The sequence below is a fragment of the Podarcis erhardii genome (assembly GCF_964252035.2).
Source record: "Podarcis erhardii genome assembly, chromosome: 5".
Lineage (NCBI taxonomy): Eukaryota > Metazoa > Chordata > Lepidosauria > Squamata > Lacertidae > Podarcis > Podarcis erhardii.
In genome coordinates, this window is record NC_138509.1 from 4,738,362 (window position 1) to 4,763,906 (window position 25,545).

The 25,545-nt window shown below is 39.6% G+C and overlaps 1 protein-coding gene across 4 annotated transcripts in view; it reads left to right on the forward strand.

The window, feature by feature from the left end:
• Nucleotides 1-25,545, forward strand: part of SCUBE1 (signal peptide, CUB domain and EGF like domain containing 1) — a 194,978-nt gene that overhangs the window by 16,012 nt on the left and 153,421 nt on the right. For 3 of the 4 annotated variants that reach the window (XM_081860942.1, XM_081860943.1, XM_081860944.1), the window contains exon 3: nucleotides 16,244-16,372. In XM_081860942.1, the coding sequence (XP_081717068.1) occupies nucleotides 16,244-16,372 (129 nt within the window). Of the gene's footprint in view, nucleotides 1-11,621; nucleotides 11,675-16,243; nucleotides 16,373-25,545 lie in introns of those variants that run through there. The other variant, XM_081860945.1, reaches the window with a different exon arrangement.

A 25,545-nucleotide genomic window follows, 5' to 3' on the forward strand; every position in this document is an offset into this window, starting at 1 on the left:
ATTTCCTAAACATCATTGCTTTGCCTTCACTTGTAGTCCATCACTTTTTCATATTTTACTGTTATCACATGGAAGAACCCTTGTCCAGTCTGTTTCTGGCTCACTGTCCTACTTGCCTCTGAAACTTCTTTTAAGTTTCCACTGTGGCACAGCAGAAGAGGCAAGCAGCATTTCAGGTTAAATTCTAAGCTTGGCACTGAAAAGCAGACTTTTCTCTCTTCAGGGTGCAGTAGAAATTTTGAAGAACACTTTGGTTCCTCAGCATATACAGGCACCCACAGTACTGCTATTTTAAATGCTTGCTTAAAACACATTATTTGACCCAGGTTTTCCATGAGGGATGATCCACAATGTTGATACATTAATCTGGTCTACTGGTTTGCCGTGCACTTTCCATCTCTTTTATGAATGTGATTTCATTGTTGATTTCATGTTGTCCTCTGCCATATGATGTTTTTGCTTAATGTTGGCAGCAAACTCCCCCCCTTCACATTAATACATGAATGGTTTCTTTTGTTTTTATGAAGATCTTGCGTGGGGGGGGGGGGGCACCTGTAAATGCAGTGTTTAAGAACCAGTGCAATAAAGTATACCAAATGTGGAATAGCTTAATTACTTCATAAAGCTAATGTCATTTTGCTTTGCTCTTAAGCTAATAATTTACATGAGGTAATAAAACTGCAGGTATAGATTTCAGGGGAGCAAGACCCAAGTACAATTAAGGGGCTGATAATAGGTCTCTTTTGTATGATTACATCTTTGCCCAAATTGATGTTCTTTAGAACATCTAGTTTACAAATATGCTAGTCTTCAGTGAACATTAAATGCAACCCTGTTATTAACAAGGAAACACAAACTTGTTTGAAACATGTGTCTTCTGTTCTGAATTAGTCCCTGACATATCCTCCCCTACTATTATAGTATTGGAGGTGGGAGAGAACTTTAAGTGCCTCGACCCATTTAACCTTAATTGCTTTGTTTTTAATAGAGGCTTACTAACTAAAAGAACCAAATTATTGCTTGAATTAGGCTGTTCTAATCTTAATTAAAAGCTTTCCTTTATAATCGGAAACAGCCTGCAATTTTTTTTTAGAAAAAACAAACAACCCGTAAGCCTTTCTTAAATGGGTTGTTTGAAAGCTCAAATACCTTTTAGATAATAATTTAGTCTCCATACAGCTACTCATTACCGTAGATGTATTCCAGTTAATTAAAATTTTAAAAAGCCTTCTCTATGTGGTTTTGTCCTACTTTTCAATTGCTTGTTTATTTAGAGGACCTGTGAGCAACAGATTCTGAAAATGGTTTGTAGTTTGGGTACTTACAGGTTCCTCAATCAGCACAGGAAGCATTCAGCTCTGTGCTTGCTTTTTTAAAAAAAATTGTCCAAGATTATTTGATTAGTTACAAATAAAATGTAATTAAAAATGAATGTGAATCTTGTGAATTCACAAGATTACCATAGAAGCTCTTACCAAGAGAGCCTTGCCTCAGCCCCAAATTCCAGGTTTTTAGAAAAGCAGACAAGATGTTTTTGTTTTCACAAGCTTTTCGATACCCTGCAGATAATTTCTTTCATGTTTTGAATGAAAATATTGCCTCTCGGTTAGTTATTGATTTGGTAATATTTTGGGCTTGTTTTGTATGAATCTGGTTTCCAGGGAATGTATTAGAATCTCTTAGCTACGGTCAACCCTGTAAGGCAGAGCCAGTATTAACATCATGATATTTCAGATGGGAAGTGTCTTGAGTGCGAAAGGAATGAGATAGTTGTCTTAGGTCATCTCAGGCCATCTAAGGCAGTAGTTCCAAAACTCCACACCACCATTTGAAAACTGCTGAGGGTCTTTGTGGACCACTTAAATTATTTTTCTGCCTGTAGCAAGTGTAAATGCAGTGTGCGAGATGCTGCATGATTTTTTTATCGTATTATTGCTGCTTCTTTTATTTCTTATATTTTTAGTGTATTATGATTCGAATTCTATAGAATTATAATGCAATAAATCACAATCCGTAAGAAATAAAAGAAGCAATAAAATGCAATTAAAAATCAAAATGAATACAGGCAGCGACTGTTTTAGGCACATCCAGTATGTGTGTGACTGCGCACTTGGGCATCATGCACAACCCAGAAGTGACCTGAAAATGTCACAAACGTCACACATGGGGCAGGGTGGGGTGGGGTGGAATGGGGTGTTTGCAGGTTTTTTCAATGGTGTTGCAAATATACACAATTTTGCTTAAATGCACGGTGCCTTGGAACATAACACCCATGTAAATCAGGAGTTGCCTGTATGTAATGCGATGGATTGTTGCATCTCCCATCTTCAGCCACAAATCTACAGCCATGCTGAGGACCCCTTGAACGAAGCTTGCTGACCAGTGGTGGCCCGTGGACCACAGTTTGAGAACCCCTGACCTAGGGAATTCATGCCAAGGCTTAGCCTTCACAGCTTAGCCACCTACAGTACATTTGCTTAAAATTTTATAGTTATTTAAGAGACTAGGCTCAGTGTGTCTGCACTGGCTAGAGGGAACATAGAATACAAGCAAAAATCTCAACTTCATGCAGTGATCTCAGTGATCTTTACTTTGTCCTTTTGGGCTTAATGCTACATAAAAGTATGTATGGATTATGTCAGTGTATTTTTGTGATGAAGAAAGTTTTGGTCTCTAAAAACACTGACATCGGTCTCTAAAAACACTGACATCTTTGAAATGAGCATGTAATGATCTGTTAAAGTTAGCATTTATGAAATCAGAAGTTGCATCCTAGCTTTGTCTTCTGCATAATTGTGACCTTTAGAAGAACTAAATTTTCAGTTCTATACGCATTTACCTGGCAGCAAGCCCTGTGGCACTCAGTGGAACTTACTTTTGAGTAGACAAGTATAATATTATGCTATAAGCGATCAAGGCTGAGATAACACAATGGAAAATTTAGTGCTTGATGTTAGAGGCCTAAAGGGCTCATGGGACATAACTGGAGAATTGTTGTCGTCTTCCATTTATAATTTTGCACCAGAACTGGCATGCATCTGTGTTTTTTGAATATAATCCTGCAGCCCCCAAGAGAGAAAGAATAAATGCATGATGGATAGATTAAAAGAGAGCAGGATGAAGAAGAGAGAGAGGGTGGGTGCTTATGTGTCTTTAGGGTGTGTGTGTGTGTGTGTGTGTGTGTGTGTGTGTGTGTGTGTGTAAGGAAGTATAGATGCTTTTAACCCAAGCATGCATTTGGGCAGGACATTTTTCAGCCGGAACTCACCAGAAATCAGTTCTGGCACCTCTCAGATGGGCGCCATTGCCATTCTAAGAGAACGAGGGAGGTGTTTATGGTGAATTCTGGCACTTCTTTTTCTAGAAAAATAGCTCTGCATTTGGGGACCCATTTCATAATCATTTACCATATATTTGCGTGGTGATGGTGCTCCTGTTACAACCCAGCTTGGATCAGGTCCAGACCCACCAGCTGAAGACCACTGCTGTATCCAGATGGCAAAGATTCATAGACTCATAGAATTGGAGAGTTGTAAGGGACCACTAGAGTCATCTAGGCCAACCCCCAGCAATGCAGGAATCTTTTTGCTGAACTTGGGGCTTGAACCCACAACCCTGAGATTAAGAGTCTCACACTTTATTGACTTGGGTCCCAGCTGAACCCACTTTAGGTAAAGGTAAAGGGACCCCTGACAGTTAAGTCCAGTCGCGAACGACTCTGGGGTTGCGGCGCTCATCTTGCTTTACAGGCTGAGGGAGCTGGCATTCGTCCACAGACAGCTGCCGGGTCATGTGGCCAGCATGACTAAGCCGCTTCTGGTGAACCAGAGCAGCGCATGGAAATGCCATTCACCTTCCTGCTGGAGTGGTACCTATTAATCTCCTTGCACTTTGACATGCTTTCGAACTGCTAGGTTGGCAGGAGCAGGGACCGAGCAACGGGAGCTCACCCCGTCACAGGGATTTGAACCACCGGCCTTTTGATCGGCAAGCCCAAAGGCTCAGTGGTTTAGACCACAGTGTCACCCGCGTCCCACTTTAATGAGTTACAAATTGCAGCTATTTAGTAACAACTATAAGCATTTATGTGTATTTCTTTTTAAAGGAAACTGGTACAGTCTCTCTGAGAAGGCAGAGCAGAACATGCTTTTTCCCGAATAAAGAAATACTGAGCACTTCACATAAGCTTTCAGCCATTACAGCATTTCATTTTATTTCATTTATTTTGTGAGAATGTAGTATGCCATTTCCTAGCGCTCAAAGTAGCTTACATCAGAGATAAACTTTAAACATATTAAAATCAGAGTTATTAGCAACAATAGAAAGTAAGATAACAGCATTCATACACTTCAAATATTACCTAACAAAATTCCTAAGTGGTCAATCCAGAAGCAGCTGAAAAAGACTGATTTTGCAGGCAATTCTGAAACCAAATAAGGAAGAAGTGCAACTTGGTCCTTGTTGTGAGAGTACAGAGTGGCACCATTATTCAAGTGTCCCTCTCTTCATCTGTGAAATGCTGGAATTGAGGAAGTCCTTTAAAAACCCTCTGGCTTAGAGAGCTTGATAGAGGCGATGCAACTGCATTAGAATATTAAGTGTTAATTGCAAAAAACAATTGTGTATAATGCTCTATAAGAGTATGGTTTGTTTTTATTTTATTTTAGGATTTTGTAGGGCGTGTGGTGCATAAAGGCCTTCCCTTGCAAGAAAATATGAGATAGCTTTGCTCTAACTCTGATAATAGGAATACTGGCTAAGAAGAACAGCAGTAGTTTAATCCCCTCTGAAGCAGCAGTGCAAACAGTATAGAGACAAAGTACTTAGCTGCACAAGTTAATGACAGTGTAAACTACTGTTGTTTGGGAAGTCAAATGCAAATGAACACGGCGGTACAAAGAACATTGCAGAGTAAGGGAGGAAAGCTGTAGCTAGGAATAAAGTACTGTACAGTTATTGGTGAATGTTCATTTCCCTTTTGCAGCTCCTCTGTTAAATTCTACCTTACAGGGATGCAGGGGGAGAAGAATGTTTTCGTGCAACTACTAGCCCATCCCTTCAAGCTTAGTCTATTACACTTTCAGGTTTTCTGTTGAATGAACATGAACATCGAAACAGAGCTTTTTTGTTAGAAACACTGAAGCATGAAGCCCTGTTTGGAATTTAAGGTTACTTCAGTTTTTCTTGTAGGAAAATAAGTGTGTAAATCAGTATGGTTGAAGTAATCAGAAGTTATCTCCCTATATATGTGGTTAGGGTACCAATCAGTAGCAGGACAGAGTAGCAGTTTTATTTAGTTATTATTATCAAAAAAACTTTTTAAACTGCTTTGTGTTTAAAGTTCTCTGAGTGGTATATAAAAATACAAGCAAGAAAAAACTATCATAAAAACAGGAATCAAGCAATAAACAGGGTTCAGTCAGATGCATTTTTAAAGTAATATTTTTGTTGTTGTGGGGTTCATATTGCATCTCTCACCACAGATGATCCTATATAAAGTGATGGTCCTATGTAAAATGATCCTATATAAAATACAGTACGACAATAAAATGCACTAAAGCATTTCAACAAATATAATTTTGCCTTCCAGAGTTACAGATAATACACATTTTAGCAACATCCTTCATGTGCTGAATACTGGGGTGATTATGCTGGAGTGATTTGCCATTTTTCTTGACTTTTGTCTAACCTGGATAACTTAAGATGATCCTCTGTTGGGTACTGATGCTCAGGTACAGTAGAGCATAAAACACAGGCCATATGCTTCTGCAAGAGGGAGGGGCTGAGACCACTATTTGTGGGATGATGTATGGAGGTGGAACACTGACCATTATGTCCAGAAAAGGTGATGGATAGCATTAGCCAGCTCTCAGGGCATGCTGTAGCTTTGTTGGCATCTGTTGGTATGTTAGGCAAGCATTCGTGCAAAAATGGGGAAAATATAAGAGATATTTACGAAATCACAACAGTGGCATAAAGTCTATGGCAGCATTTGATTGACCCTGCATTAATGAAATATAGATAAAATAAAAACAAAATAAAAGAAAAAAAATTCCTTCCAGTAGCACCTTAAAGACCAACTAAGTTAGTTCTAGGTATGAGCTTTCGTGTGCATGCACACTTCTTCAGATACACTGAAACAGAAGTCACCAGACCCTTCTATATAGTGAGAAGGTGGGGAGGGGTATTACTCAGAAGGGTGGTGGGAATGGGTGATTGGCAGATAGCTGTGATGAGCCTGTTGACGACTCTTAACGACTGCAATAGGTCTTACAGGAAAAAGCAAGGGGTGAGAAGGTGAAAAATGGCTTTGTCATGTATAATGAGATAAGAATCCAATGTCTTTGTTCAGACCAGGTCTCTCCATGGTTTTAAGTTTGGTAATAAGTTGCAATTCAGCAGCTTCTCTTTCCAGTCTATTTCTGAAATTCCTTTGTAATAGAACAGCTACTTTGAGATCTTGTATAGAATGTCCTGGGAGATTGAAGTGTTCTCCTACTGGTTTCTCTGTCTGGAACCACAAGACAAGGGCACACATAGCATCAGATAGAATGGCTGATAATTGTTTTCCACAAAGGAAAGGCCAGCTCTAGATGAAGGAAGGGGAAGGAACAGTTTAATCCACCCCTTAACTGGAAATGCACATTTTATTTCATGTCTAGTTTCACCCTCAGATTGGCATTTGCTGAGAAGAGGAGAGCCTTCTTTGCTTTGGCACCTGACTTGTGGACTCCTCTTCCTCAGCAGCTGTCAATCTCTACTTTCTTCCTGCTTATTCCACCAGGTTTGGGCCTGTAATGTGGTTTGATTTTGTTGTTGTTGTAAACTATATTGACTTTTAAATAATTGGTGCTCTTTGTTTTTAAATATTATACAGTAATGATTTTATGTTACTTTATTGTTGGAAGCCAGGGGGTTGCCAAAATGGGGCTGTGGGCACATGTGTGCCCACAGAAACTTTTCCAGAGGCACACAGGGTCCCCTCCCCTTCCTCTGCTAGTGTTTGGCTTGAGAACCACATCCTATTGTAGCCAAAGTAATAGGTTTCAGTGTGTCCTGGTGTGTGTGGCACCCACAACAGCTCCTCCATTTGCAATCCATGTGCCTACTGGCCTCCAAAAGTTGGTGGCCTCTGTTGTAAACCATCTCAAGGGCTTATGCAGTTAGAGACTGAGTTGATCTCCATGTTAGGTTAAAGGATTAGCCACATTGTCCTTGATTGTACCCTACCCCCTTCCTTTCTCTAACCTAAGTAACCTAAGGTGGTGGTGGTTGTTGTTGTTGTTGTTGTTGTTGTTGAGTGTTTGCCATTAATTCCTGTGGGGAAAATTTAAGTGTTGCTCTTGAAGTAAGACACTATCTGCCATCCATTACTGATGCTGAATGGTCCAGCCCTCTTTTACAGATACCCCTCAGGATCTCCCTCAAAAATCATCTTTGCTTATCAACAGAGTTGGGCATCTTGTTTGATTTTTTTTTTTTGATGTATAATTTTATATCCTGTGTTTCAGGAAAATTCCTAACATTTAATATTGGGGAGTTGGGCTTGGAAATTGTTTTCCTTTAGGCATAGGGAGGCAGTAGTTCTTTTATCTATTTTTCTATTCTTTTAGTTATTTTTCCTCTGTTCTTTTTTCTCTTTCTCTTTTTTATATAATTTTGTTTTGTAAGAATTATGAGTACTGTATTCTATTTTATATTTTCCTTCTCTTTATTATTCTTCCTTTTTGATATATTGCTTTTTATTATCTTTTTATAAATGTGTTGGAATTTAGTGCTCAACATGTTAAAAACCTTCACTAGAATTGTTCTTTAAAAAGAAATGCTTTTCCTTTCTGTTTTTTACTCTTTTGCTGTTGATTTTAATTATCCATATATGTTTGTTCTTAACTGTTTTTATGCATAATTTTTATAACTCTTGTGTAAACTGTTTTATTACAATCAAGTGGAATATAAATTTGGTCAGTTAATTAATTAAATATCTTGCCAGTCACACATGTGGGAAGAATGTGGAGAGAAAGCAGGAAAAGCAACGAAGGTTCTGTGGCACCTTAAAAACTATGAAATCAACCCATAAGCTACCATGGCTTATCTGCTTCCTTAGTTTTGAAAAATTCATATGCCACTTAGTCATGAATCTTTCTAAGGAATTTACGCAATAAAATTAGCAAAACTGTTAAAATAATTGTGCATATGATAATCATAAATGGAAAAAAATAAAATCAGTAATTTTTTTTTTTTAAAAAAAAGGTTTATTTGAGGCTGGCTGCAATGAAGCATGGGAAGGGAAGCTGCCCTCATTGGATGCCTTGGTCTCCTCAGCCGGCAGCTGTGTTTGTAAACACAAACTCACACAAGGAAAGAACGGGCCAAAGGGCCTTGAAATGCACAGCTTGTCTTGTATTGGATAACCTTTCAGAACTACAGAAGTAATAATAATAATAATAATAATAATAATAGTAATCACAAAAACGAGTTCACAACCCTGGAAGAATGGCAGATGAAGGTGATGGAGTACATGGAACTGGCGGAAATGACTGGCAGAATCCGAGACCAGGGAGAAGAGTCGGTGGAAGAAGATTGGAAGAAATTTAAAGACTACTTACAGAAACACTGTAAAATTAAGGAATGTTAGAAGGATGCGGGAATGAAGTTATGTGGTTTTAGCAGTAATGTTATAGAATTAGGTAAAATTGGATTATGAATAGGTGAGAATGTAAAGTTACAATATATTAAGATAAATTATTAAGATAAAAAAGCAAAAATGGAAAGGATTGGCTGAAACTGCTAATTGAATTAGAATACAAAAAAGGGAGGTGTGAGGAGGTCAGGGAAACAAGTAAATGAAAGACAAGACATAGAAAGATTGAAATGTTTTTAATTGTTTTTATTTTTCTGTATTTTGTATTTTTCTTATTTTCTTTTTCTTTTTCATTTTTGTAATATTTATGAAACTTTAATAAATATTATTAAAAAAAACAAAAAACAAAAACAAAAACGAGTTCACAAAAGGTTAGTACACAAAGCAAAACAGTCCTTATTTAGAAATGTGCCTGGCCTTTTGACAGGGTCATATTTACCTCCTGGGACATTTATGCCTCCTTTTCTAACACAACCTAAATTGAAGTACAGTATAAGGCACAGCAGTGTCTTCTTTTATTTGACCCCTGGCACAGTGTAACTTTTGTGTCAGTTCAGATGCCCCAACATAGCTTGCTATACCAGCCTTCTCCAGTGGATCCTTCAGGAAGCTTCCAAAAACAAGTCCCAACCATTTTGGGTGCCATGAGTTTCTTATAGGCCAGGCATGTCCAACAGTTCATTCGCGATCTACCGGTCAATCGCAGGGGTGTCTTTGATCAGTCACGGTATCAAGTTAGTGATCACCTTTGTGCTCCATTACTGTACCCTCCCCTAAAGACAGCTCAGCAACTCCTGGCAATGACAATGGGTAGATCGCAGTCTCTTGGGGGTTGGGTGTGCCTGTTTTATGCTTTGCCTCTCTGTCTGGACCATCGATGGAGCTCCCCAAATACATCCTTCTGCCACCCAAAGTACAGTTTGTAGCATTCTGAGCAGGGACCATTTGCAAGTGATGGCAACACAGTATCGCAGCGTTGCCATGTTAATTAGCAGAATCATCTTCTTCTTCTTCTTCTTCTTCTTCTTCTTCTTCTTCTTCTTCTTCTGTTAATTAGCAGAATCGTCGTCTTCTTCTTCTTCTTCTGTTAATTAGCAGAATCGTCTTCTTCTTCTTCTTCTTCTTCTTCTTCTTCTTCTTCTTCTGTTAATTAGCAGAATCGTCTTCTTCTTCCTCCTCCTCCTCCTCCTCCTCCTCCTCCTCTTCAACCTCCTTTTATCAAAGCAATTCAAGCCCTGGGAAGCTGTTGCACTTGTGCCTTTTCCGCTTGCCCTAATGAACGCCAGGTTTCCCTTCTCCGACTCTCCCATTCCCATTGCTCACCCTTGACCTTGTCTATAGAAACAGTCCTTAGGCCTTTAAATTTTTTACAGTTTCCTCGGGCACTAGCATCTTGAAAGCATCATGACAACTGGAAGGCAATAAAAAGAAAGAGGCATGTGGCGGGTCTCTAATTGATTTCTTTATAATAATAATAAAAAATCATGTCAGTTGCAAGGCCACAGCGTTTAGAGGCAAAATGCATTCATCTTAACAAAGGCCATGTTTGATATATAGGCCTCTTTCTTGAGCACTGGAAGGAAGGGGAATCAGTGGGTTCGTGCCTGGGTTTCTTTGTTTCATGGAAAATCAAATTAACCTCGATATCATGCCAGTACCTTGTTTATGTCTGAAGGGGGAGGGACTCTCGCATTTAGTACATCAATAAATAAGAGGAAATGATAAACTCTATTTGTCAAGTTGAGAGTGACTGCTTAGTCTGCCAGGATATACTGACTGCTACAGAGGTTCAGGAAATTTGGATATACTCAAGGTTGCCTGTTTTTTGTTGTCTGTATTTTGTTCATCTTTGTAGTTAAGGGAAAATCTGCTTAAAATCCCCAGTAAGGTAATTGACATGAGAGGCAGTAGAGTCTCTTCTGTAAGAAAATTAAGTTCTGGTCACCCCATTGCAAAAAAGGATGATTATAGATCTGGGGAAAGTACAAAAACCACTCAACTCCATAATCCACAAATTTGTATTTTAATAAAGTTGTGGCCAAAATTATGCCAAAAATCTTAAACAGAAATTTCTGTGTGATGTGTGAGTTATTGGGGTGGACCTGGGGACCTCGACACGCAATACCGTTAATTGTTTTTGAGGTCTCTAGAACTCTTAACTGGAAAGATGTTACACAGAGTAGGAAGTGAGGCAGGGGTCAGCAAATGTTCTGAGCAGGGAGCCAGTCCACTGTCCCTCAAATCTTGTGGGGGGCCGGACTATATTGGGGGGGATGAACCAATTCCTATGCCCCACAAATAACCCAGAGATACATTTAAAATAAAAGCACACATTCTTCTCATGTAAAAACACCAGGCAGGCCCCACAAATAACCCAGAAATGCATTTTAAATAAAAAGACACATTCTACTCATGTAAAAAGGACGCGGGTGGCACTGTGGGTAAAACCTCAGCGCCTAGGACTTGTCGATCGCATGGTCGGTGGTTCGAATCCCCGGGGCGGGGTGAGCTCCCGTCGTTCGGTCCCAGCTCCTGCCCACCTAGCAGTTCGAAAGCACAATTAAGTGCAAGTAGATAAATAGGTACCGCTTTCTAGCAGGAAGGTAAACGGCGTTCCGTGTGCTGCGCTGGTGCCGGCTCGCCAGAGCAGCTTCGTCACGCTGGCCACGTGACCCGGAAGTGTCTGCGGACAGTGCTGGCCCCCGGCCTCTTAAGCGAGATGGGCGCGCAACCCTAGAGTCTGTCAAGACTGGCCCGTACAGGCAGGGGTACCTTTACCTTTACCTTTTACTCATGTAAAAACACACTGATTCCCAGACCATCCGCCTGCCGGATTAAGAAGGCGATTGGGCCGGATCTGGCCCCCGGGCCTTAGGTTGCCTATCCTTGGAGTGAGGGGATGTGGGAAGGTACAAAAAATAGGCAGACTTCAACCTGAGCAAGTCTTTCCCAGGTTTCAGAGGCAACAGGTTACACACCTAGGATTGCTGGATAAAGAAGCAATGGCTGCTCCTCATTTCTGGGAAATTAAAGGTCCCAAACTTTAAATGAAACACACAAGTTTTGGGGTTAGGTAGAGAGCAGAAGTAGAGAGAAATGGCAGTCTTTAATTTGGCAAAACCATTCTTTAATGCCACAAATGATCATGCGATTCAAATATCTTTTGATGTTTGGATTCCCCTCATCCTGGGGGGGAAAGACCATTTAGGCTGCAATTCACAAGTGGGATTTGGTGATCATTATTGGGTGCTCTGACTCTGACTGTCCCTGACCTTCCCGTCCTCAGGTCCTCTAGCACTCAGGACAAGGAGAAAAGATTGGTTTCTTACTTTGTGTATTGTTAGAGAAGGCCAGCAGGAAATGTTCCAAGTCCCTGTAATGTTTTTCCAACTTTGCTTGTATCACACAATGCAAATGCAAACACCATAATGCTCAAGCATCCCTGTGTTCTGATTTTTTCCCCTGAAATGTGGACATCAGACCTCAGTGATATTGATTTATGCTTGAAGAATTACTAAATGTTGGCAAATGGAGAGGAGTATTCTGTTATGCCGCTTTGGCGCTAACACTTTACCCCAAATAATGTTCTTATAAATGGGGGTCAAGTTTATAATGGTTTAATCATTTGATTAATTAACCAAAGGTTTAGCAGATAGATGGGAGCCTGGCTTGATCAGTGAGTGCAAATTTGAGGGCTCATTTGTTTTCTCACCAACCCCACTATCATTGTTTATTTTTTAGAATAAACACAGAAAACTCAAATTGTTAGTTGATTCTGCAAATATTCTTCCTTTACACCATAAATTAATTCCATCACCAACTATGAAGAACAGATTGTCCCCACCTGTAGATTTTAATAGACCTTAAAAAAAGGAAAACAAATCAGGATGAGATCTTATGCACTGTTTGTAAATTGAGGCTATTGAGTTCTTTCATCATTCCATTGTTAAATGTCAGTAATTTTCATTTAACTCTGAAGCCAGAGAAAGTTAACTTAAATAAAACCTTTCCAAAGAAATAGATCTAGTCTAGTGGCTCGATCTAAATACCATTATGTGAAAGTCCTTTCTTCTATGTTCTCAGGTACAGCAGCATTTGCTGAACGGTTTATCATTTTTGCGCCCCAATACTGCTGCTCCCCCAAACAATACAGCTCTGTTATATTGTTTCTGGAATACAGTATTACTGTAACATCTGCTTGTTAAATGATGAATTATTACGTACTTCCAGTATCTCAAAAGATATTGATAGTCTTTTGACTGTACTGATGGCCTCATTGTACGTATTGCTATTTAAATTTAATCTATTAATCACTGAATTAGTTTAAGCATTTGACTCGGTTAAAATCTACCACACTGACCATAAAGGAGTTCACTAACTGCTTGCAACATTCTCAGCAAGTGCTGCATAATACATATATAAAACAATGGAAAGTTGACCATTTGCAGAGTTTCTTCCCATTCTGAAATACACATGAACTGTGAGCAGGTAGAGGAAAGTCACACTTCACGCAGTTGCCCACTTCACAACTAAATGTGAATGAACCACTTCCAAGCCAGGTATTGCTTTGCATTTAGACATGTTTTATTTCTGAAACATCTAGTGCTGAGAACATTGCAGTCAGTTAATGCACTCTTTTATTGTCAGAGGAGAGCCAACCATATGCTAGTTAACCTTCATATAGCTCAGTTTAGGAATACTTTGAAAACATTTTAATTGTACATTTAATTGCTTACATGGTTCTGAGACTCGTTGTATTGTAACAGCATAAAATATGAGCTGCAAAGTGCTTGTTTAAATCTCAAATATAAATGCATCGATTGCCTTAGGCAAGGCACTGTTCCCTTAGCCCTGACACCTAATTTGGAATTTGGGGATAATAATACTGACCTACTTCACGTGGTTATAATAAGACTTACAGAGTTAAATTATGTAACGCACTATGTGCTTTTGAAATATGTAAGTTTTAGCCACAATCATCTTATTATGAGTAAATAAGCTGTTAGCTACAGTCTGTTAATTCCAAACTGGCAAAGTTTAGCTGAAGAAATAAATACATTGATTAAAACATTTTGATTTAATAAAAAGGGCTTTAATTAGGCAGCAGATATTAAAAACAAATTTCTTTGCTTTTAATACACATATTTACCAATATATACAATCGTACTTGGTTGAAGCGTTCCTCCTTCTGTCTCACACAAGGCAGAATGCCTCTTAGAAGAATATATTTATTTTGACTCATGCATGCGTTATCTTTAAGACAGAAAAATGTGCTTTCTCCCCTCAGAATCATTTTTTATTCATGTTATGTATGCATAACAAATCAATCAGTTAAAATGATTTATCAACTAAAATTTATGGGACAGAATGATAGCCCTAATTATTATTGTTTTAAAGAAAACACACAACATTCTGATGTGTTCTGAGATAAGCATTACAAAAATATGGATTATGAATTGCCACATGTTGATAGAACATTTCCAAATCTTTAAGCAACCTTGCTTTATTTCCTCTCCAATACTTCTTTACCGATAGATCATGTAGTTCAAGTTGTGTTCTTTTAACATTATACAGGCATATCTATTCCCTTCAGATGTCTGAATAAATATTTCCATGTAGGCAACTACTGACATATCAGCAATGAAAACATTACATTTTGAGCCATTTTAGTATCCAAACTGTGCTGTATATGATTTCCCCAAGTGCTACGTTTTGCAATTGGATAGCTGATTTAGATGAAAAGATGTTTAAGATTTATGCAGGCAGACAGCTTCCTGATGGCTGTATTTCTATAGAGGTTCAAGAACATAAATTATTGAAAGTCAATTGCAATTTATGCTTCCCAAATTAGTTCCAGATCCAATTGTAAAAAGGCATACTATGAAAGAAAAACATATATTCTGTCCAAATACAGCTCAGGTTTGAAGGTCTGTCATCAGGCAAGCTCAGATACAATTCTTAGGGTAGGGGTGTCTAGACTGTTGTTTAAAGTTATTGTTCTTTATTCTTATGTATGACTCCATTGTAACCATAAAGCGTCCTTAATGTGCATAAAGTTCAAAAACACATGAATTTATACTTCTCCAGCCCATATCTGTAAGCAGCATGTGATAATGGAATGACATGTTATAATGGCTATATTTTGGTAGGTTCCATTTTGTTTCCCACCTTATCCACCTAATTTCTTTTAGGAGTTTCAGCATCTGCAGTCAACATCTTCAGGGTTTTTCGTTTGGGAATTATTTGCACAGTAATTTTTAAAAGAACATTCTTACTTAACAATGAAAATACAACCCCCCCCGCTCCGTTTATTAAAGGTAAAAGACCCTTGACAGTTAAGTCAAGTCACGAACGACTCTGGGATTGTGGTGCTCATCTCCCTTTAGTTGCTGGGGGCGTTTGTCTGCTTTGCAGACAGTTTTTCCGGGTCATGTGGCCAGCATGACACAGCCGCTTCTGGCAAAACCAGAGCAATGCATGGAAACACCGTTTACCTTCCCGCCGGAGCGGTACCTGTTTATCTACTTGCACTTTGTTGTGCTTTTGAATTGCTAGGTTGGCAGGAGCAGGGACCGAGCAACAGGAGCTCACCCCATCGTAGGGATTCAGACCGCCGACCTTCCGATCAACAAGCCCAAGAGGCTCAGTGGTTTAGATCACAGCACCACCCGCATTTCATTATTGGGACTCTGCATCTTTCCTCTTTTCCTTTGTGCTTAAAACTTCTACCCAAAGTACCTATGTGATGCTATTCCTTCGGAACTTTACTCAAAACCTGACTTTTCCATGAAGCCTGTATCAAAGCATAATAAATCCTCTTCCTAATGAGTAAGGAAGCCAGGCAGGGCAACCCAAGTGGAATTGTGGAACCACATCTGCATACAAAGCCCTGCTACTTGCCCGTTGGTTTTGCTGCATTGGCTCCACGCTGGCACACCTATGGTGTCCACATTCGGCTCTTCTCTAGGGAATGGGAATGGGCTGGCTTACAGCCCCAACAGATCCGCCCCTGGCAGTAGCATTTGCTGTGCTTCAGCAGCAGACCGTTAAGGTGGCAGAGGCCTACAGACAGGAATGTCCACTGAATCCTAACCCACTTGACCATCAAGGGTCATTGAGTTAGCATGGCAGCTTCTCTGTGTGTATATAACTGCATTTATTTACTTATTTCCCACTTGCGTCTCCTTTCCCTTTGTTTTGTCATCTACCTACTGACATTTAGTTAAGGTCAGGCATCTTTCTTTATGTTTGGTTACTCTGTAAAGTCCCATGTTACTTGGCTGGTTCTAGAGAAAGAAAATAAAAACATTGGCTGCGTGACTTCTGCAGATAAATAGCTAAACACACACACACACACACACACACACACAGAGCCTTCAATGTACATTTTAGAAAACCTGAGGAGCTTGTTATCTAAAATGTAAGCCATGGTTTTCAAGGAAGTGTTCCCACAACACTCTTTTTCAAGTAGCCAAATGAAGATGATGGTCAAGTGGGTTAGGATTTTATTTTTCCCTGCATAAAATGATGTTTGTCATGCACTCCCCTCCCCATTTTTCTTTTTTCTAATCAGAATTGTGGGTTTTTCTCTTCTTTTTTCAGACATTGATGAGTGTGAAAATGACTTCTACAATGGAGGCTGTGTACACGAATGCATCAACATTCCTGGCAACTACAGATGCACGTGTTATGATGGGTTCATGTTGGCTCATGATGGACACAACTGCCTTGGTGAGTTATTGTGAAAGCAAAATTGCTTGGTCAGCCCCTCACCTGCTCAGCGGGATTCAGTATACAGACAAAGCCAGCAATGATGTAGCTATAAGGCCGGGAAAGAGATCAAGATAATTTACTGGCTGACCTTCAGCTGATACTGCATACTGAAGCATCTTCCTCATGTCATTCTGCTTGCAAGGTACTTTCAAGCACAGAGGAGGTGACTTGGTTTATATGAATGGTATCTGTTTATTAAAACAGAATACTACTGAATAGTAATTTAGAGTATTTTGGCAACTACTTCTGTTAGGCATGCCTGCTGTCTACCTTCTGTGGTATCTGCTTGCGTACAACCCTGCAGCTCATTGCTCCACTTAAAAGTCATGCAAATGTTCTAGCATCACCAACCCTGGTTGTGCAATTGTAGGGTAATATATGTAAAGGACAGCTATCTAGTTCTAGCTGGAAATTGCCCTCCTCTTTCCCTGACTGCTAGATATTTTCTGTAATGATACCTTCAATTACCAAAAGGTTTTGGGCTTTAAAATAGGATGGCACAGAACATTGGCTTGGAGCCAAAAATATTCCTGTGCAACTAGTAGGTGCTTCCATTTTTCTGAGGGTGTGTATCTCTCACTGATTCCTTCCCACTCTGTCGCCAAAGGTTCCTCAAGATGTCAATCTGCACTCAGTGTGACTGGAGGCAAAGAAGGGATTTCTGGAGTAGATTTTGTATAATTCTTTCAGTTTTGCATTATTTGCTTTGTTTACATTTTTAAGCAAATATTTGTTTAGAGGAACTGCAGAACCCATCCATGTCCAACTTATGATGGGAGCTTTTAAATTTCATTTATCACAGAAGCAAGCACAACTATTAAGCAAGTAGAACTGTTCTTTTTAAAAGTGTTAGAGTTTATGTCATTTCCCTGAAACATATAGAATTGTAAGGGAAAAGGGGGGGAAAGGTGGTTCAGCAACCTTCAGTATTATCAAGTTGCTGTTTACTTAAGAGAGAATAAAATCCTGTTTTTAGTCATTTTGCACGTGTTCAGTGATCTCAATCTTTGCTGGTTTTATCTACAATGGTAAAAGTAAAGAGTGATTTTCTACATCTCCATTGAAATGTATGTATCTAATTATTAATGTTGTGAATGGATGCATATATATTCTACAAAATGTTATCAGTGTCCTTACAAACCACATTGATTGAAATATTAATGAAGATGATTGAAGACCTGATAAGCTCAATATTTTTAAATGTGGGTTTCAGTCAGATATATTAAATTTATTAGTCATGGTTAGAGATGTGTAAAAACTACTTCCTGGGCTCATCCATATTTTTTTGGTTTCTTCCTCTTTGGTTTGCCTGTGGAGGAATCTTTATTTATCTTTGAAAAGTTGCTGCCTAGAGACTGAAAACCTTAGCTGAACTATGAACAGTACCTGAGGTCTGTTGGAGAATATGCACAATCCCAAAAGAATGTGCATAATATGGCCTCTTGGAAATTATTGGAATTGAGCAGAGAATGTAGAAAATGTGGCTGAAATATTTACATGCCCCATGGCCTGTTGAAGAGTATGTATAGAAAACTCTACAAAATTCCCTCTTTATGGACAGATCACATGCACATTTTCATGAGGCCTGGTAAATATGCACAATGAATGGACATGCACATAAACCGCTTAGCTCACATTACCTCCATATACATAGGCTGCAAGTGAAACTGACAACCTTCTCCACCCACTTTCACCAAGTTGCCCCCTTTTTACCATAGAGGGAAACTGGAAAGGAATTTAAATCCTATTGTCCGTTTCATTAAGGGGTGGAGGAGCTTAGATTTCCTGGAGATCTTGACCAACTGCTATTCAGTTTCACTGCTACTATTTACAGTCTTTCTCTGGGAGTTAAATATGAATTCGTTGCCTGCTGTCTCAAAACTGGAGGAAAAGCTTCAAAAAGGCTTCCCCTGTTTGTTAGGTTGGAAACCATCTCATGACAATGTGGGCAGAGAAGGGACTCTTGAGTCCATATGCAGCACATTGGTGCTTAGACCTCCCAATTCTGTTCAGTTCTCCTTCATCCCAGTCCTGATTCTATCCTTCAAACCCACTTTGACTTGAAATATCTTCCTGCTTACTTGTGAAACCCAATGAAACAAAACAATAAATACCAGAATGCATATATTCTAAACCCCTTTCTTTAAAAGTTCTGTTTACTATGCCCCTAGGTGATTCAAGACTTCACTTATTATTTTATTTCCTTATTTCACAGATGTTACATCTCACACTACTAAATTGCAATCCCACTCTCACAATGTTATTTCCCATACATTAAAATCATCTTCTTATTTCTTCTTCTTCTTTGGCGATCACTCGTAGCTGAGTAAGATTGTCCTCCATAAACACGGTTTTAACAATGAGTCCGTAAGTGACTGTGGAGGCCTATTCTGGGTCCACACATCCTTCCACCGTGGGGACATTGGTTTCCGGGAGGGAGTTGATCACGATGTAGATTTGCCAAGCGTGCCTTCCTCTTAGCACGTTTCTCCCTTGTGTCCCGAGTTTGAGTGTCTTCAAAGCCCATGACACCTTTGGTAAAGGCTGTTTTCCAACTGGAGCACTCGCAGGCCAGTGTTTCCCAGTTGTCGGTGTTTATACTACATTTTGCCTTGAGACAGTCTTTAAATCTATTTTGTTGACCATCAGCATTACACTTTCCATTTTTAAGCTCGGAATAGAGTAGTTGCTTTGGAAGACGATCATCAGGCACCCGCACAACATGACCAGTCCAATGAAGTTGATGTTGAAGAATCATTGCTTCAACACTGGTGATCTTTGCTCAGTGGCGTAGCGTGGGGGGTGCAGGGGGGGCTGGCCGCACCGGGCGCAACATCTGGGGGTTAGGGTTAGGGGGCGCAAATCCACAGGGTTGGGGGCACAAATCCACGGGTTAGGGGGCACAAATTACTTGCCTTGCCCCGGGTGCTGACAACCCACGCTACGCCACTGTCTTTGCTTCTTCCAGTACACTGATATTAGTTCGCCTGTCTTCCCAAGTGATGTGTAAAATATTTCAGAGACACCATTAAAATCATATACACTCGAAATTGTTATATTGCCACCAAATTATTATATTCCCGGGATCGCTCTCTCAGAGGCTTTCCTCCATGGAGCCCAGATTGTTTTTCTAAGGTTTCTTCTACCATCACCTGCTGACTTAGGTAGTAGCAGGACTGTCCTTCATAGTATTACCCAGTTTACCTTTATGCATAAGATTTAGAGTGAGACACATTGTACCTTACGATCCAGCTAGACCACAGATCATGAAACATAAAACATTCATTTAGTTTGTGAACATGACAACTGGAACAAGCAGTAATTGTAGAATTGTAAAATTGTAGAGTTGGAAGGGATTCTGAGGGTCATCTCATTCAAACCCCTGCTATGCAGGAATCTCACCTAGATCATCCCTGACAGATGGCCATCCAACCTCTGCTTAAAAACCTCCAAGGAAGGAGAGCCCACAACCTCTCGAGGGAAATGCAGCATTATTCAGGCAGTTCCCTCCCTGCGAGAAGTGAAGTTACAGGGAAGCAGGCCAAGGGCCTTCTCAGTGGTGGCGCCTGCCCTGTGGAACGCCCTCCCATCAAATGTCAAGGAAAGAAACAATTATCTGACTTTTAGAAGACACCTGAGGGCAGCCCTGTATCAGGAGGTTTTTAATGTTTGATGTTTTATTATGCTTTTATTTTTGTTGGAAGCTGCCCAGAGTGTCTGGGGAAACCCAGTCAGATAGGCAGCGTATTATTATTATTATTATTATTATTATTATTATTATTATTATATTTTGTAAAGATATGGGTCTCCACATGCATGTGTTGGTGAGTCCCAGGTTTTGAAAAGATTGAAGAATGCTCTTTTAAACCATAGTTCATAAGAAATTTGAAATGCTTTCTCCATTTTAATAAGAGGAGTATGGGTTAGAGAAGATGAGATTGATGGGTCATCTACCCCCTCTTTCCTATTTAAATCTTTTTTCTTTGTACTCTAAATGAGCAAGCTTTCTTTCTGCCCTTTTTGGTTGAGATTCCTTGGCTACACATTTATATTGGAAGAGTTCCAAGTCTGTCCTTAGAGGAACTCAACTCATTTTCTATTTGACATTTTTATTGAGGAATTTCTGAAATATAACAAGAAACGACACAGTGGGGAATTTAAACTATGGTGAGATTCTCATCTGGTTAAATATAATTGCTTTTAGCATTGTAATCACTTGAAATTGCAGTAGTTCTTCGTGAAGATTATTATTTTAAGTTCAGTTCAGTGGACACAAGATTAATATTTAGCCTCATGAAACACGGGTTTCTTTAAGACTTAATTTGAAACCAGTGGTGAAATAAACTTTCTGTTCCTGGGCATGAGGGAAATACTTTGTTTTCTTACAAGCTAGTAGCATGTTTGTCCAGATGTTCTCTTTTGTTTGATTTTCTTTTTCATTGACTTATTGATTAATTGATTTTCCCTCCTTCCTCTCACACTTTGGGGAGTGTGTGTGTGTGTGTGTGTGTGTGTGTTTGGGTACGTACATGCTGACATTTCCCATCATTCCTTTCCACCGGTGAGGTCAAATATCAGCTGAGCATTGGGGACTCCAGTGCAAAATATGTTAAGCCTTCTTATTTTACACGTAAATGGAAAGACTTAAAAATGCCTTCATAAAATCAGCACGATCTGTTGAAGTAGAAAAAAAACAATAGCTCTTCAATACTGGTTTCTCAGATTTATTTTCGGGGTGCAATCATTTGATGTAGGTTTAATTGATGTCCTTGGGCTGCACAAGCGAACATGTAAAGGATTGGACTACATGGCTGCAGTCTTGTGCATATTTGTTAGAGAGAAAGCTCCATTGAGTAACCATGCATAGGACCAGGGTGTTATTTCCAAATCGGCAGTTCCGGTCAGTCCTTAATATGATTTTTTTTTAATTCTCTGCTTATAAAGAGCAAGAGTATTCTGTTGTTGCATTGTTGTCACTGCAGTATAAGAATTGATTGATGCAAACATTTTCATTATTTATTCAGCACTATTGATGTGCATAGTGTGGTAGAGCATGAAAAAGGCCAAGGGTCTTAGTCTAAAACAGCCTTTTCCAACCTGACACCACACATATATTTTGGACCACAACTGCCATCATTCTTGGCCATTGGCCATGCTAACTAGGGATGGTGGGAGTTCTGTTGAGAGCTGTAATGTGAGACATCTGAAGACTGCCAGGTTAGGCACTGCAGTAACATAACATTCGTGGGAGGTTTAGATTGCTAAGTATGCTAAAAACCATTGGTTTTAACAGGTAGGGTAGGATCCGCTGTCTTGTCAGAGCCTGAGGAATTGCAACAGCAGCACTATGACCATACAAATATATGGTTAAACAAAAAAACCTAAGAAACTTTAGTATTCTTTTAGCAGCACATCAACTGCTGGTAACTTTGTCTTCATTACTGTAGTTTATGTGCATTTCACATCTGTACATGGGAATGTTATTTGCTGCTTCAAAACCTTTCACAAAATAGGCTTTACCTGACTTCTGGCACTTTTAAAGTGAAGCATTGCAATAATTTCCAAAACATCAATTGAGAGAAGATTTACAGTTTTGTAGGAAATCATTTCGTAAACTACCAGATGTGAAATGTCAACAAGTTGTAGCATTAATTGATTTAACATTGCATAATCACTGCTGTGATTAAAGAGAGCAAAGCTTTTTTCTTCCATTTTGATTTTTTTTTGCTTTGTTTTTCTTCTTTCTTCGGACAGCTGTGTGCAACGTGTGGGTTATAAGAACCCCAAATGAATGTTTCTGTTGCTGGTGTTTGTTTGTCTTTTTATTATCCAACAGCTCAACTTGGGTTTTCCCCCCTGTGTTAAAACACGGAATGTTGTTAACAAAAACCAAACAACTTTGGGAAAGATTTGTGTGTTGTATAAACATAAAATATTTGTAAGAGGAAATGAAAAAAAGAGGCCTCTTGCTTAATTCTCCTTCTGTACAATACTTTGTTTCTGATGCATTAAACCTGATTGATGAGAATCCCACATTACAACCTAAGTGTGACTGACTAGACTCATGGTTGCCTCAGCTATGGTGTTTTTGAAAGCATGTTTAAATTTCAAAATATGGATGACAAACACACATAAACACTGCTGTGTGCATCCCTGGTCAATTCAGTGTGGTTGGGACTCCCAGGATAATGTTTGGGGAAGTTTGGAGATGTGCCCTTGTCACTGACATTTCACCCTTTGGCCGTGCTTCCCTGTTGATGATTTTATTACAGAAAATGTGCAGTGCATAAATGACCCGGGAGTGTTCCTGAAAGTCTGAAGTACCCAATCTCTAAGCAAGTTATTAGCAAATGACATTTCTAGATGTACGAGAGAATCCCAACAGTCATTAAACATCAGGTAGTGGTGGGGGTGGCTAGATAAGCTGTTTGCTGCGCATAAGAAGCACCAGAAGCCTCTAAATCAGAGCATGACCTGTGGCCCTCCAAGTGTGGCTGGAGTCCAGCTCCCATAATCCTTGGTCATTGGTTGTGCCAGCAAGAACTGGAGTCTAACAAGATCTGGAGAGCCAGCAGCTCCCCGTCCATGCTCCCTCTATTTGCTTAGATTAAAAATAAAACCACAGGTTCACACCTCATCCCACTGTGTTAAAGGCTCCCAGGCAGGCTGTGTCCCATTGCAAGAAAGATTCTCCAAATCAAGCCTTGCAAGTGTGTTTCTCTTCTCGTTCTCCAGAGCCCACCCAGCTAGAGGGGGACGTCTAGCAGCCCATGCTGCCATCTTATTTCCCAAACTCCCTTCCTTACAGGTCTTCCAAGAGTAGACAGGGAGAAGCCAGGTGCACCAGCTGGGCCTCAGGTGAGGCAAGACAATGTCAGCTGGATGGTCTCCGATTATAAACAGGAATGGTTCCCCTGCTCCCTCCTGTTTCACTGACTTCAAAAATAGTAATCCTAATGGTGGCTTTATGAGATACCTTTTAATTAGATATTTCCTTAAGGCAATCACTAAAACCTGTCACACCCTGTCATAACTAAGTAAAGGAATGAGAGGGAAGTAACCGAAACTGAGTTAAGCATTTTACCACCTACTCTAGAACCTGAAGTGACACAACTGATTTTTAGCAACTGAAGTCTAAGAAAAGCTGTGCATTCACTATTGTGTTTCAGCCTGTCACATCTTTATATATAGTTGAAGTAATAAGTTACCTTCTACCTTAAAGATCAGGTGTTCTCTCTCAGAAGCAGTTCTAGTCCTCAGAAGAAGGAAGGAAGGAAGGAAGGAAGGAAGGAAGGAAGGAAGGAAGGAAGGAAGAAAGAAAGAAAGAGTGGAGTATTTAGGGAGCAGGAGACTTTCAGTCACCTTGCCAGGAGTGGTGTTGAAGGACTGAGCAAAATTGCTAGGGATGTGTGGGCAAGCCATGGAGAACTTTAATGATATGAACACGAATTAGGCTTTACAACTTTTAAAAGTAATCTTTTAAACTTGGCACTTGCTCAGAAAACCATCAGAAGTTTTAGAGGTCATTTGGGGACAATCGACCATTATTAACTACTTTAAGCCTGTAAACAAGTCCTTCTCCACTGTTTGATACCACATTGTCTCATTTACTATTTTCCAAATATTATTACTCAGTTGAAACTAAAAGGAAATAAGTGGCTAATAAGGGCTTTGCCAGAAATACTAAACCCAACACTGCAAGCAGTAGTTGTTTTAAAAGTCAAAATATTACCTTGCTGAAACAGAAGACAAATCTTGGGTTCCGTGCCTTGATCCAGATAGTGGCCAAACACAAATAAAAACAGGTTTCTGTTTATGTAGCCTTGGCTGGATGGGGAACTAGAAACTAAAACGCCAACACATCTGGAGGGCACCAGTTTGGGGAAGCATGCTGCAGAGTAAGGGTGCAACTCAGAACATAAACAGAGCCCTTCTGCATCAGGTGAAAGACCCATTTGTTCTCCAAACGGGCGAACCACATGCCTTTAGGAAGCCGTCAAAGAGGACCTGAGTGCAATAAAGCTGACCCCTCTAGTTTCAACTTGATTAAGTTTTATTTAGATTTTTATTTTTATGATTGAGTTGTGGCAAACATTGTTGTAAGAAGCTGGATGTAATTCAAGTGGATGCTAAGCAGACAGACTGAACAGCTTTTACAGTCTGCAAAATGGCAGGAACAAGGTTTTTCATTACTTAGGGCGGTGTCAGTATCTGTAAAAAGATGCTTCCATTTATGTATTGATTTTTAAAGTGCTTCAGCAATACCTATGCCTTTTTAGCCAGTGCCTGAATGATACAGAAAACAATTTGCTTCCTCAAATAGCCTCCCTAAGTGAACTTAAATTGCCTAAATTTGAAAGGCTTGGGGTTAGGACTGTGAAAAGAGATGAGTACCCAATTACATTATTGTGACGATGACAGATAATTTCAGGCTAGTAAATTCAATGCACTTTACATTGGATAAGCAATTGCTACGGCTTTTAACATACCATGGAACTTTGCTTTCCAAAGGTTATTCCAGGTTGTGTAAGTGAAATACATGGTTCTGAGAGCAGCTCATGGATGGTCAAATCCACCCCAAGTTTAAGCGTTGTTTGATAAAAAGAAGACACTTAATTTAACACTTAATTTAAAAGGCCACCCCAATGTAGTTAATCAAAATCTAGAGAGGCCAGCATTGGGTTTGAGATTTAATTGGTTTTTAAAATCATCTTAAAATAGGGAAAAATTAAATTATCAGTTTAGGCCTTCCTCCTGTGTTAGGATTGGTCATGCATAGCTATGCATTTGTACTACAAACCTGGACTTCTTCAGTAAATGTGGCACTTTGGGGGCTTAGGAGGGGAATGTGTTAGTGGACAACGGCTCTTCATGGTATCTTCTCCATCCTGCCATCCCCTTCCTGACCAAACACAGAAGTCATGCAAATAGTTTTTTAATAGAAGAGCTGGTGTGGCTCTGGGAACATCATCTTCATGCCCAGCTTGTAAATACCAAGTTCTGTTCCATTTGCAGTGCTGAAAGCACAGTGAAGAACTAGGTGGGATTGTGGTCTAATCCAATAACACATTTTTAATCTGTGAGAAAAGTCATTGCTATTTCCATTTTACAAATTGTAGCAGCACTGTAGT